Here is a 15,378-nt window from a genome sequence, read left to right as displayed (position 1 = left end):
AGAGAGCACTCAAGTCCAGAGAACACCAGGAAACAGTGCAGTGCTACACCCAGAAAGGAAGTGAGCAAAGCCCATTCTTTGCTATAAGTATGCGTATGTACCCTATTAAGAAAAAACAAACAACAAAAACACCCTACAGGAGAGGTTTGTTCTTTAAATCTGGTTAAGAGGAACTATCTGAAACCCACTGGATCAATGCGAATCCTGCCTGTTTCGGCTTATCCCACACAAGCTGAAGCTTCAGGAAACCTGCACTTACGCATTCCAACAGACATTAAGCAATGTGCAGCAGTGACACAGTGGTCTGTAGAACTGGAACCAAGTTTAAAACCACACATAGTTCTCTTAGTCTTTTTCTCCCCCTTTCAGAAATCCAGCTCTTTTTCTCAGCCAGTACCCACAGCCAGTCAGCATACCAGTACTATTCTTGTTCACTAGCCTTTACAAAACAAGCCACACCATATGTTTGTCTCTAAATATCTAGATTCCTTTGATTTTGAAGGCAAGGGAGCACTACGCATCAAACTGAACCAAGAAAACAGGGTCGGTTTCAAGCACTATCTCCCAAAGTACAGGCTATAATTCCAAACAGTATTACAGGACTTCGAAGCAGCACTTGCAAGCCAAATGGAAAGGCAGCTGTACAAGTAAAGCTGATGATGAGACTGCAGTTTGAAGTAGCTTCCCCAGCAAAGCACATCTGACAAGAGCTAGTTCAGACGTACAGAAATCATGTAATCCATTAAGCTGACCGGCTCAGGAGATTCCTTCACCCTCACCAGTTTTTATACTTGACATTCCAACAGGACACCAAGGCCATAAGATGCTGTTTTCAACTTAACAGGGGAGTGTATGATGCTAACAAATGCCTCATCACACTGCTCCGTTAACAGATGAGGATGCACAAATGCATATATAAGTAGCTATATATAATCATATACTTGTAAAAGTTTAGATAGCTGCAGAACATATGTATATGTACACCTTTTCTCCCTTCCCTACCTAAATAGGTTGCATGTATTGGAGAAAACAGTGTAATCCTGTCAGTACTCTGGCATTATACTTGTAGAACCCTATCTGTTAAGTTCCTGTTAATAACTTTACTTCCCTCTACAGCTCTATCAAAAGCAGAGGAAAGAGCTTTGGCATTTGCTTCTACTACATAGAAGTCTCCTGTAAGAGACGCCATCACTCTACCACCTCAGGGGGTAGAAGAAGATGGTAATGAAAAGGTACAGAAATATATTGCATCAGCCTGTTTTAACATCATTAGTCTCCAAAGCTTTCAAGTGCATCTTTTGGAACTACCCACTCTAACGTAAGACTGAAGTCTACTAGAGAAACATTCACATCTGGGCAAATCCCAAACAAGCTTCTCCTTCTGGATTTGCAGCCTGATTTACAGCCACTTGGAAAGTGTGACTTCTGGCCTCCGGGAAAACTAAGGGCTTATATTAAGTAACACAAAACACCAATCTGGGTTTTGAACTGAGCTCATGCACAAGAAGCAGAATTATGAGGTTGCAGAACTAGATGGGATGTTATCAGGAATTCCCAAGACAAAGTTTCAGACTGTGTTCAGAACACCTTTGAAAAGCTGGTTTTCTAGGAAAAGCAGACGCCCTGATTCTTCCAGACTTTTTTCTACTGAAAAAGCAGAGAAAAGCTGACATAGAAGCATGCACCACCACAGTAACTCTGTTCTATATAGAGACAATCATAGAATGGCCTGTGTTGCAAAGGCCCACAGTGCTCATCCATTCCAACCCCATGCTGTGTGCAGGGTCACCAACCAGCAGCCCAGGCTGCCCAGAGCCACATCCAGCCTGGCCTTGAATGCCTGCAGGGATGGGGCATCCACAGGCTCCTTGGGCAACCTGTTCCAGTGTGTCACCACACAACACTTATTTAAGGCTTTTCTAGTAACCTATTCACTACCAGCTATTCCCACCCAAAGGCATTATGCTCCCTTCCATTTACAAGGCAATGAACATGCTTACTATACTCAGATTTCCTTCACAGCCACCTGGGTCACACGTTAAGGCACAGCCCAGGCTGCCTGCAGGGATCACAGCACTTCTGTACCCAGACCTCCTCACTCTAGTTTGCTACAGCGACAGCACATCTGTGTTTGTTCCCATTCACTCAAGGCTGACATTGCACAATCATTACAAGCAGTACAGGTGAAGCCACGGTAGTGACAAAAAGAAGAATCAAAAGCAAGGAATTTCATAAGCTAAAGAGCCAGCAAAGCATGATTTCCTCTGGGCAACATGACTTGCAGTTGGATCCCTTCTTTGTCTACGAAGGTGACAGCTCCAATTGAACAACTTCTGCAGCTGCGAGGCAATCACGGTCACGTGGATTCCCTGATGTCTAACAAAGCAGGGGGAGTGGGGGGCTGATTTATGTCACAGAGTCTCCTCAATAGAGCACAAACAGCATTGAGAGGCTGTGGAATAAAAATCAGTTCAATGACATCCTTCATTTCCAGTTACAGACTACAGCCTCACCTGCCACTACCTCTTTCAGTAAATCACTGAGTATTCATCAGAGGCAGATGGAAAACGACTGCAACGCAGAGCTAATAGTGCCAGCAGATTGAGGATGTGGTGTCCTCCAGCAATGAGGCTGCCTCAGCAGCAGGGGAACAGCAGCCACCTCACACACTGCCTCCATCTGTCTGGGTCAGCATCCTGATCCTGCCCCTACCCCACGTCTGCCCATCACAGGCTAAAGGAGGCATCAGACCCTTGAACAGTCTGTCCCATTGCACCTAAATGCTCACAGGCTTTTTCCCCACACAGAGGGTGGTTTGCACTGGAACAGGTTGCCCAAGGAGGCTGTGGATGCCCCATCCCTGCAGGCATTCAAGGCCAGGCTGGATGTGGCTCTGGGCAGCCTGGGCTGCTGGTTGGTGACCCTGCACACAGCAGGGGTTGGAACTGGATGAGCAGGGAACTCAACTGTTTTTCCCCCTTGACTTATGCACGACAAACTGATTCTTAACGCACTTCTCCAACCCCACACAGCACAGAGCACCTCACTTTTTAAACCACGAGACACGTTCATAGCAAACTTCACCGGTTCACAAAACCGAGACGGCTGTTTCTTCTCAATTGCCATCTCTGCCCAACACTTACAAGTCAGCCAATATTCTTTTCTGGCTGGGTTCTGAATAGAGCCTGCATCTGGAATCCAGCCAACCCCAAATCCAGTTCCTTCCTTCCTGCCTGCACTGGCTACAGAATGCCCAGAGGAAAAATGAACAAATCACTTTTTGCCGCAGAAAGATCTGCTTACCGTTTAACAAAGTATTATTTTACACATCGCCGAGAGATTTCCAGTAGGTCAGTCTTTAATACAAACTTCTTGGAGAAGACTGGCCTAAGGTGCAAAGCAGCAGTACATGATCTGAGGCCAATTCCTGAAGTCACATTGCATATAGCAAACCTTGAGCTTGACTTAAACCCCGCTAATCGCTTCAACTCCAGCTATGCTTCCAAAAGGTACTGTACTTTCTATTTTGTAGTCTTCCTGATTCCTTAAATGGAAAGGTATTTGCTATATTACACCAGCCTCTGCATACTGGAAACTCACAACTTGAGTGCTATATATCTAGTTTAACTGCAAGCATTACAGCTGGAAATGCGATTGTGCAACCAAAGAGATAAAGCAGGGCTGAGCCAGAAGCATAACAGCATTTTGCTCTCCAATGCTGAAAGTAAGGCACAAAACAGAAGTCAAACATTAAAGCTCCTCTGCTCTGATAGCAAAGAGATTGTGAAAACACTGGGGGGGGGGTGGGGGGGAAAGGCTTATTTACCTCCTGGAGAAAAAACAAGGAACACATTTACAAGTGCTTTGGGGAAAGCTCTGTTAGTATTTAAATGGGTGCAGGGGTTCACCTCCAGACATGGATATAGAAGAAAACCTTCTGGAAACATTTGGGGGGAAAAAACAAGTATATATCCCTAAAAACAAGTGAGCAGCTCATGCTTTGCAGCCCAGCAGCCTGATCAAGGCATCTTAAGAGAAATCCCACCATGGTCCATAAGACCATAGCATTGCAGCTTGCACAGATGCTGTCCCCTGGGCAGCTGGGCCATCTGAAGGGGCCTCTCATCTTTCAGACTTTCCTTGGGTCCCATGAAGATAAGCTAAAGACAAAAAAAGGAGTTAAAAAAAGCCATGCAAAACCGATCTGTTCGGCTATTGCCAAACTTCCTTCTCAGATTCAGCTCTGATGGAAGGAGTTACTCAGCTGCTTGTGTCAAATTAAGTTCGCATCCTCTTGATCTGCCCTAAGATCAATTTGCTTAATTCGCTGGTATGTTTTAGCAAAAAAAAAGTTGGAGGTATTGATAGCCCACTTAATGAAACCTGCCATCAGAATCAGATTTGGGAACACTTATGTGTGAGCGTAAAGTGTTGCACTTGAGTCAGCACTTAAGTTCCAAACATACACAGACTGGGAGAGCAGCCCTACAGAGAAGGACTTCAGGGTTCCAGTGGATGACAAGCTGAACGTGAGCCAGCAGTGTGCACTTACAGCCCGGAAGGCTAACTGTGTTCTGGGCTGCATCAACAGAGGGGTGATCAGCAGGGCAGGGAGGGGATTGACTCCCTCTGCTCTGCCCTCATGAGCCCCCATTTGAAGCACTGCATCCAGGTCTGGGGTCCACAGCACAAGAAAGAGGCAGAGATGTTGGAGTGGGTCTAGAAGAGGCAGTGAAGATGCTTAGCTTAGAGAACTGGAGCAACTCTCCTACAAACACAGGCTGAAAGAGCCAAACTCGTTCAGTATGGGGAAGAAAAGGCTCTGGGGTGAACTCAGTGTAAACTTCCAGTGCTTAAAGGGAGATAAACAGAAAGAAGACTGACTTCTTATATGGGCTGACAGTGATAGAATGAGGGAGAATGGCCTTAAACTAAGAGAGGAGAGATTTAGGTTTGATATTAGGAGACAATCTTTACCCAGAGGGCAATGAGGCCCTGGCACAGACTGCCAAAAAAGCCACAGGTGTCCCATCCCCACCATAGATGGGTCCAGAAAGCCTGATCTCAGGGTTGGAGGGTTGTATGGGACCCAGCCCATAGCAGGGGTTAATGGGCTTTAAGATCCCTTTCAACTCTAGCCATTCAAACAACTTCCATGTTGGTTAGCACAGAGGTAAGGACAATTGCTATGAGATAACAAAACACATCCAGACTGAAAGATTCCTCTTCAGTGCCAAACTCGTTTCTGAACCCAAAGGCTGAGTTTCACAGCTGCTTGCCCTCAGGGATCCAATGCAGACTAGAAGGAAGTCAGATTGGAAGCACAGCAACACTGATTTATTAGTCAGTGTTCCATTAAAAAAACACCACGGTGATCCACATAGATGGACAGCATCCTGCCACAGGAAGCACAAACTACAGCTTTAATATCTTTCGACCGGTTCAGCCTTTCCTATAAAGAAGCACACACGCACATGACTCCTGTTTCAAAGGCTACACCGTTACTAAATCAGTCACCAACAAAGTAAAATCACGCTGCTCCATGTGAAGAAATACAGCTGTGCTTATATCAGAGTTTCAGCCCATTAACTTCGGTGTCTAGACTAAACAGTTCTTTCACTCTTCCTAAAGGCACGTGCTAGAGAGTTGGCACGTTTGGTCTCCAGTTTATTTGCAACACACGAGAGGAGATTGAAGCTTCTAGATGCTTCAGTTTGTTTTGTTTACTTTCATATAGTGACTAATTGTCTTCACAGTCAGTACCACTTTGTCCCTGACATTTATACGCCCTAAGAGGATGCGCCCCATATGTCTGAAGCTTACCTATTTATTAAGCATTATTCTCCAGACCGGATGGCTTTGGTTAAGTTCTTTCATGACCATTTATCAATTTACTGGCTCCTAAAATGAAAACAGCGTACATATTTCAAGGTGAAGAGTAACCTGAAAGCCTACTAACCACATCGGTACAGCTGAGCGTAAAGATTGCTTTCTAAAAAAGCAGTGTGGAATCAATAAGGAAAAAAAAAGATTATGCCGGAGTTTCTCCTTTGTCCTCATTTCCTTCAATGTAAGGGAGCGTTTTGCAACAGGAGTTAGTTAACGTTACAGTACTCAGAGGCAGAAGTGTAATACTTCTTGACCTTCTCCTTCTTTAAACACACCATCAGCTGTCTTTGTTTCCTTGCCTGTCCCCATTCATTTGCAAAGGCAGCACAATAAACCGACATTTGAAGCAAGTTTTTTTTCTTGTCTCTCTATGCAACCGGCTGCTTTTGTCTCCGCTTAACACAATTAACTGCTACGGTCAGTAACGCAGCTATATTATCGTTAATGTAAGCAATAAAATGTGACAGATGAGTATGAGGTCAGGATATACAGTGTACTTAAGTCCTACAGTAAAGATGATATTGTTCAATGGAAGGGAAAGAAAAAGATCTCTCAGCTGAAGTAAATCACTTCCAGAAGCACAAGATGCGGCTCCCTGTCTCCCTGCCCATCAGAGGCACAAGCTGCTGCTGACAGAAGTGTGCCTAACAAGTCCACAGCAATCAGCGCTTTGATATCAGGCTTAATCAAGCTCAGCTCAAAGCTACTTTGTTTTTCACTGTAGATGTTGCCTGCACCCGCTTATACAACCGTTGGTTATAATCTATGTCACCTATACAGCCTGTTGTGAAACAGAGGAAAGCTTTTAGCTCAACTTCCCTCTCTTCACCCTGACCTAATAGCTGCCACTATTAAGCAGCTGCAGGCTGATCTCATGGGACTTCACAGTCCGGCCCTGGAGGAACTGAACAAAACTTAACTGCTGCTATTTGCACACACTGCTCAGAAAGCCCCTCTATTTAGGAACAGAAGTTCTATTAATCACAGCAAAGCAAACCTACCATCACTTTGTTCACACAGCACTCAGAACACATTCGTATTAAAACCCCACATTCTTCTGCCCTTCAGTAAGAAGCATCCAAAGACTTGGAATGTTTCTGCTACTGCTGTAGTGTGTATTGTACAGCCATCAGCAGGACACAAAGACCCTGTGAGATAGCACTTGCTGTCACATTACAAGGCTGAATGCTGAAGTGATGCTATAGAAGGGGCACAATTGATTGGGGAGTGTAATGAGGTCCTCCTGTAGCCATACACCCCTCACCCAACAAGCTCATCTACAGCCCTGGGAGCCCCTCCTGCTCTCAGCTGTGCTGCTTACTTAGTGCAAGGACCAAGACCTGTTCTAAGCCACTAAGAAATAGGATTAAAAGAATCTAATTCCAAACGTTACTTACAAAATGGTCCCTTCAAAGTATCTGTAGAGCACACAGACTCAGTAATAACCTGCAGAAAGCTACACCAGTAGCTGTCCAAAGCCCATATTTTATATCACGTGCTAATAAAATGAGAACTGTCACTAACAAGCAAGAGCTGACAAGTAACCACCAACTGAAGAAGAGAGTTACACACCTCACTGAGGCCAAGACCTGTTATACAGCAAATACACAAAGTGAGCCCTGGTACAAGTGACAAGACATTTATGAAGGTACAGAAATAACTTCTCATCTAAATCAGGGTGACCAGACTCTCTCTTGCTAAGAGAATACAAGGAGCTTCAGCAAAAATAGCCTGGGAGTAGTAGAGGAGACAGAGAGATGGAGCTGGTGGAACATCCTAGCTTCTGCTTAAAGGGAGACAAATCTGAGCAGCATCTTGTCAAAAAGGGGGAAAAAACATATAGAAGAGGAGCCCCTTCAACACAGAAATGCATATTTCAGCAACAGAAGCAAAAAGGATGCTGTCTATGCTGCCATTCCCATCCCTGTCCCTCAAGGTTTCAGTTTGGGACAAGCACAACATAAACTTTTCACTGCTGACCTCACGGCAGAGTGGAAAGTAAACACCAAGTGTACCTGCTGATACAATACAAAGCATCCTCAACACAAAGGAGATTTAGCTACCCGGGCAACACCCAGTACACCTGAAAGCAAGTTTCTGCATGAAGCTGAGAGGCTGAACCAAATCTTCCTCAATTCCACTTGCCTGGCTGACCAGAGGACAAATAAACCACAAGTAAGACATGGCACAATAACCAAACAATCCTAAGTGACATCAGAAACCACTGCTACCAGACACAAAGCAAAACACTCAAGCCCATAAACGAAGCCTAATGCACACTTAAAAATCAGGTCCCAAAGCAGAACCAGAGTCATCTAAGCAGTTCCACTAACACATCTACATCATACAGCGTGGAAAGTTACAGGATCACTACAAGCCTTAGGTTTGTATCAACCAGCAAATCCATATAAGCACAAGGTAATTCCCCAGCAGAATGGCACAGCCAGGATGACCCTCCCTGCCTTCAGCCCATAAGCAGAAGCAAACAGATGTCAAGGACAAGCACAGATGCTCCACTGCTTCTGCCTTCAGCAGCGTTACTGGCACATTGCACCAGCCCCCCTTGCTGTGCAGTTCAAGGAGATGAACAAAAGAGTTCTAAGAAAAGCCAAAACAGATCATTTAACAACTGGAAAGATGCTTAAACACAGGAAATACTTACAGAACTTCATTTAGCCTATCAAGAAGGTAGTGATTAAGAGGAACTCAGAGCAGCCAGAAAAAGCCTGTATGAGAAACAAGAGTCTAAAAAACAAAGGTCTCAGATTAACACAAAGATGTGTTCTAGATCTGAATTGCTCATAGTATAGAGCGGTCCATCAATGAGGACAGCTTCCCAAATTGAGAGCAGAATCTATCACCATAAACATGAATCAGGATCTTATATTTTCTTCAGAAAGTCACTTCAAGCAGAACTACAGCACGTCTGTTCAGAAGGATGGCCAATGGTCCTCATTAACCTGGCAGCAAGGTGTTAGTGGTGGGAAGCTGGGACTCCTAAAGGCCATCTGGTCCTTCTAACTCGAAGGATTCTATACTGAATTGCTTCTCTAACATCAGGGCCAAAATCCTTCTGTTACTAGAAATCTCTGCCTTTAAAACCACACTTCCCTGCTATTCCTCTATCAGCTCACACCACCTTTTCAAGGCCAGGCTGGATGAGGCTATGAGCAACCAGGTCCAGAGGGAGGAATCCTTGCCTATAGCAGGGGGCTGGAACTGGATGGTCTTAAAGGTCCCTTCCAACCCAAACCATCCTATGATCTTATCATCTGAAAAGTTAACAGCTCACTGACACCACTGAATAGTGGAAAAGTCTGCAGTCCCCTCAAGGGGTTGGTTTGGTTTTCTGACCCCATACAGCTCTGTATGAGAGCAGCCACCAGACCAGCCAACCAGTTCATTAAATACCCCAATGCCTTATAGAGGTGTTTGCTACTGCATTCAGCTTCTCCTTCACAACTCCCTCCAGCCCCATGTTCCACAAAGCATTTAATGGAACAGTGCTCTGAAGGGACCTCAAATAAAGGCTTTAAGAAAAAGAAAGACTACGGATCCTACCACATCAAAAGAATCCACAGCCCTCTGCAAACAGATGATGTTAGGAGCAGATGTACCCAACCAGATGATCTCTTCTTTACCAGCCATCTTGACCTGTCTGCCTTGATTTATATAAACTGCTTTTGCTCACTACAACACAGATTACGTAAATCTCAAGAAACCCGTAATCAAACAAGAACTGCCACAACACTTGCAGACGAGCAGCCAAGCTCCCTGCAGAACACAGCTTCATGTTCTGGTGGGAGAACCACCACCTTCTGCCAAGGGGACACACTTCCCTTGATGTTAACACCACGCACAGAAAAGGCCCACTGCAATACTACTAAGCCAGAGCAGGAGCAAAAGAATGATAGACTGGCTTGGGTTGGAAGGGACCTCAAGGATCATGAAGCTCCAACCCCCCACCACAGGCAGGGCCACCAACCTCCACATTGAACACCAGCCCAGGCTGCCCAGGGCCCCATCCAACCTGGCCTTGAACATCTCCAGGGATGGACGGGGCATCCACAGCCTCTCTGGGCAGCTGTTCCAGCACCTCACTGCTCTCATAGTAAAGAACTTCCCCCTGACATCAACCTAAATCTTCCCTTCTTCAACTTCAAACCTTTTCCCCTTGTCCTGCTGCTATCTACCCTTTCAAAGAGTTGACTCCCTCCTGCCTGTAGGCTCCCTTTGGGTACTGCAAGGCTGCAATGAAGTCACCCCACAGCCTGTCTGTGTAGGGGAGATGCTCCAGCCTTCTGATCATCTTTGCGGCCTTCCTCTGGGCCCTCTCCAACAGCTCCCTGTCTCTCTTGTATTGGGTGCCCCAGACTTAGACACAGTACACCAGGTGGGGCCTCACAAGGGCAGAGTAGAGGACAGCCACCTCCCTGTCCAAAAGACAAAAGTTCTATCATATCAAAAAGAAAGCTCTCAGCAGTTCACCGGGTAGGCCAAGTCCTTCATTCACCATTCTCTGCATCTAATTTACAAGTCTTGTAGCTCAAGACAGGTTTGGATGCTGACGAATGATTCCTATGTCGCTTTTCTTCCTCCCTTCTTTCTCAGAGCTATGTGGGATCTCAAAAACAACTTCTTAAAATTAGCTGTGAGGTCACTGTAACCATTTAAATCAAGCAGCAATGACACGAGCTGCAGTGCCAGGCTTCTGCATCTTACAGACCTCCATTTCACTCCAAAGAGAGCAGATTTACACCGCCTTAATTGCAGCGAACTCCAGATTGCGTGCTTTTTAATACAAGGCAGGTATTAATCCATGTATTTTTAACACTGCCCAACAGATGCTTGCTCTGTGCTGAGAATTTCTAGTCGCAAACGTTGAGTCACCAAAGAAGAAAACAGAGTAAGTTTGTGTTACCCAGGCTGGATGTGGCTCTGGGCTGGCTCTGGTTGGCCACCCTGAACATAGCAGGGGGTTGAAACCGGATCAGCATTGGGGTCGTTTTCAACCCAGGCCATGCTGCGATTTGATGATTAATCACAGCACTACACGTTAAAACACCCCATAGGAAAGGTGACATCGGCTCGCACAGCGTTCAACGGCTCTTTACACAAACGTCATTAGCAAAGTCACCTCATTGCCCCCGTCTGTCACCTCTCCATCACAACGCGTTGGAACCGCGGCACCCCGCACCAGCGCTGCCCATAAAGGCACGCAGCTCAGCCCGCAGCCCGGCTCTCCTTCCCACCCGCACTCCAAGCACAAGCTGCGTGTTTCCCTTAACAGCCCAAACCCACGCCAAGTTTTAGATCATCCGATCGGCGTTTACAACGCTCGGCACCGAGAACCGGGACCTTGGTTAAGCGGAGATCGATGCGTTTCCATCCGAACAGCAGACGTTCAGGTCAGAGCCCAAACACGCCGCCGTACTTCTGGACTTTACAGCCGCAGCTAAAAATAGTCGAGCAACAGCAAGGAAAACGCTGCCAGCTGCGCACAAGAAATAAAACCTCCGCGGCACAACAGCAGCTCGACCCGCTCCGATGTTCATTAAAGACCCGACGTGAGACGGCGTTACACCGCACCATGGGCACGGCCCGGCTTACCCCTCCATTTTCACGCTCTTAATGAGGTTTAGTTGGACGCGGACAGCTTCGCCTTCATGGACTTACTTCCATTGGAAGCCACGGAGCCCCTTCCCCCTCTTCTTCTCCTCCTCCTCCTTTCCCCCCCCACCAACCCACCCCGTCAGGACGGCCCGACCGCAGCGCTCACCCCAGCACCACCAGCTCCCCGTACTTGACGGGCTCCTTGTTCGGGGCGCAGTGCTCCTCCTGGCTGGGGGAAAACATCGGGCCGGCCGCCGCCGCCGAGCTCACCCAGCACAAGGGCGCAGCTCCAGAGCGGGCTCCGCGCTGCGCCCCGCACTGAGCCGGCAGCTGCCCGACCGCGGACACTACACTCCGAGGGGCGTACCAAGTTCTGCCGGCGGGGGGGGGGAGAGGGGGTGGGGAGGAGTCAAGCGGCGCCCTCGCCCCGCTCTCGTTCACCGCCTGCGGAGGGGGCGCCCCCCGCCAGCGCCGCCCCTTCGCCTCGCCGCGCTCCCCCTCTCCTCTGGCCGTGCGTGGTACGGCCCGGCTATGTTATGTAAACATAGAGTAAAGGGGACGGGGCCGCTCTTAAAGGGGCCGCGCTGAGAGTTAACGGAGGTGGGACTGCGGGGGGAAGTGGGAGTGAGTCTCCAAGGGAGGCTGTCCGGGATTAACAGACGGTGGAGGGAGCTGATTTGGAGCTCACGTGTGCGTCTGGATAACCCGTGGGTCTGGATCTCTGTGGGGCTGATGGGGTTGTGTCACCCACCCGTGGGCCTAGAGGCTGCAGTTCCCCGCAGCGCCTGGCTCACCTCACTGCGGGACACCTCAGGCCATCCCGGGTTCAGTGCTATGGGTCAGGCCTCGAGGCCACAGAGCACGGCCCAGGCCCCAGCAGGTCTCAAGCAGCACCAAACCAGGCTGGAAAGGCAATAAACCCTTTCTGTGGACTTAACATCCCTGCTAAAAAGGCAATAAACCCAGACTTTCTGTGCTGCTCACAGCTCAGCTGCCCTCAGCGCAGCCTTCCTTCTGTTCCTTCCAAACCCAGCAGCAAACCTGCAGTGTACTTATATAGCCCCCAAAATGGTACCCACACAGCCAGGCTCGAGCTCCCTGCACCAGGAGCCTGTTACAAAGCAAGGAAAAGTCATTGTAGTCTTCACCCCAAATCTCCCCTGGTTAGAGAGCAGGAGTGGGCCCGGAGCTTTCCCATGGCTGAAATCCCATTTATAGCTATTAATTTGCACAGCAATGCTATTTATCTGCCGTTCCTGGTGAAGAGGTGAAATGGAAAAAGCCAGCCAATCTCACAGGGCTGTAGAATGGAGATCTTCCCAGGGGCTGTGCGAAGAAGACAAGGTTTTTATTAAAGACAGTGTGCTGAATTATTACGGATTTATCTTCTTTATCGCCCTAACAAAATAGAAAAGAAAGCCGAGCTGTAAGTCACTGTCAAAGAAAACAAATACAGCCTGGAAAACAGTGAGAAAAACAAACCTCCTGGCTGCATCCTCTTTAAGTTCTCCCCCTTCTCCCCCCGAATACAAGTCCTTTGCTTTGCTTTCACACGGCATAAACAAACTTAAGTTGTCTTCCAAGAGGTGCTCCGACACAGTTCTTAGCTCAGGCTTCCTGTAAGCCCCAAAGCCCTGGATCACTTGGGTTTACAGCATTTTCTGCTGTCCACGAGCTCAAAATATCTTATGTTCTCGCCTTCAGAATGTCTCCACGTGGCACCTTTATTGGGGAGCATCCCCCAGCTTTATCACAGCAGCTTCCTGGCCAAGGTGAAGCTTTCAGGAGGAATATCCAGCAAAGCCAGGAGGGCATTAAAATCAGAAGAAGAATCCCGAACACGAAGAAACCGTGCATACCCAGTTGTTTTTAATATGTCATAAAAAGAAATATTTTAAATACAGGAAGATTAATAAGGCTGTAATTCAGCAAAGTGCTTACAGATGTGCTGGGCTCAGAGTAAATACTTCAGTGCTTTCATGAATCGGGGCTTAGGGACTGAGCTTGAAATGTATAAAAAGTACTGAAAGACATAACTTGCTGTTGTATCTCTGGCTTGTGTTGCACACGAAGCTGACGAAGTGAAGCAGCAGAGTTGAAAAAGCAACTATCAAATAACTGCATCCAAGCAGGGAAGAGAGAATAAAGCATAAACAGCGTCGAATACAAAACCACAATAAGAAAAGCTGAAAGGATGTTACAGAACGGTTTGCCAAAGATTTTAATTGATTTTAAAGAGATTCGGATATGACAACACTGAGCAAGTCAATATGGATTCATAGGGATGCATCTGATGAGCATGGTACACTGGGGAGAGGGCAGCAGCAGCTTTTGCAGACAGAAGACAGAGTTTGTGGCGTGTTCACACCCTCTGAAGCAGCCAATGAACATGATCACATATCGGGACCTTGTTTGAATTTTACCACATAAGGGCTCTCAAAGTCGTGTGAAAAAGGAACAAAGTCTGTCATGGCTTAGCGGCTGGCTGCAAGAGAATTTGGGGGCTTCAAGCTCTGCTTTTCGTGATGAAGAGAGGTCACTGCTGGGACATCGTGGTGCTGCTGGGGACCTTGGCCGGGCAGGTTGCTGGTAATGGAAAAGTTTGCTGAGAAGCCAGAAATTTTAAGCTGACTGCAAAGAGTCGGCAGAAGACCTAGCAAGAAAATGTCCAAGTGAAATACATAGAGAAGATGACCTTAGCCATATCTACCTAATGACTGGCTCTAATTGAGCTATTATCATTCAGGAAAGACATCCTGAGGTTTTACAGTCGCTATAGGTCCTTGTCTTGCTGTGTTAGATCAACAGAAGTCTAAAAGGCAAATGAAACACGCAAAGGAGCTCTTGAACTTAAAACGTGTCTCTTCTTCCAATGGCGTGTGTATTTCTACAGGAAAACCTGTTCTGTCTCTGGACGGATGGTCATCATCCTTCTCCATGGGGTAAAGCCAAGGGCATTGCTCTGCTCTGTGCCTCAGCAGCTTTCCCATCTCCCCTTCAATGAGCAGGGACACCCACAGCTCCATCAGGTGCTCGGAGCCCCGTCCAGCCTGTCCTTGGGTGTCTGTGGGGATGGAGCACCACCACCTCTCCCAGCAATGATGCTCCACACTCAGGGAGGCCAGAAGAGCATCCGTGTCCACACCTACAGGAGGACGTTCAACCAGCCCATAAATCACAGACCTCACCCAACAGACATGAAGAGGATCCCAAATCGGTGCAGGACATAAAGCTGGGATGCAGTGGGAACTCTTTTGTCTCATAGCAGCAAACCTCAGACCCAAACCTTGCTCAGTTTGCACCCGCTTAAGGATTTCACCCACCAGCAATGCGAGAACACCCACAGAACCACTTAAAACTAAATACCATTTTCACGTGTTTCTGCTACAGAGAATGAAATGCGATTGGGAAATGATTGCATCTTAAAAAGGAGCGGTCCGCCAGCTGCTGTTCCCACTGCAGATATCCAGCTGCACATATCCAGCATTGTAAGAACTCACAATTAATGTTTTCTCATCTCGTTAGGGTAAAGAGGGCTGGATCGTAGCTGGGTATGTTAAAAGCAGCATTTGATCAGCAAAGTATATCTATCTGTAAGGTCGTATAACTACCTCCTAGCATCTGATATTCGTTTCATTACTGTAATTCAGTAAGTGAGCGCATTGCCAGGTGCTCCTGGCAGGCCTCCGGGTTGCCTTCAGCCTAGTGATGGCTAACCTCAGCGAAAGGCTGGAAACTCCGAAACCTTGACATCCCAGCATGAGAAAAAAAAAAAGAAGCAAAAACAAACAAAACTCCACCAAAACTGAACAACAGGCGGGCACAGATGTCAGGAAGATGCAGCAAAAGGAACAATGTCCTGCCATATCCTGTTGG

At 47.2% G+C, this 15,378-nt stretch overlaps 1 protein-coding gene across 1 annotated transcript in view; it reads right to left on the bottom strand.

Moving 5' to 3' along the window:
* PELI2 (pellino E3 ubiquitin protein ligase family member 2) overlaps positions 1–11,942 on the bottom strand; it is a 58,159-nt gene extending 46,217 nt beyond the window's left edge. Inside the window, exon 1 of the mRNA XM_072338794.1 lies at positions 11,669–11,942. Within this exon, the coding sequence (XP_072194895.1) occupies positions 11,669–11,745 (77 nt within the window). The 5' untranslated portion in view covers positions 11,746–11,942. The remainder of the gene's footprint in view (positions 1–11,668) is intronic.
* Between the last annotated feature and the right edge of the window lie 3,436 nt (positions 11,943–15,378).

The sequence above is a fragment of the Excalfactoria chinensis genome, chromosome 5, assembly GCF_039878825.1.
Source record: "Excalfactoria chinensis isolate bCotChi1 chromosome 5, bCotChi1.hap2, whole genome shotgun sequence".
Classification (NCBI taxonomy): Eukaryota; Metazoa; Chordata; class Aves; order Galliformes; family Phasianidae; genus Excalfactoria; species Excalfactoria chinensis.
This window is presented reverse-complemented; position numbering and strand designations above follow the sequence as displayed.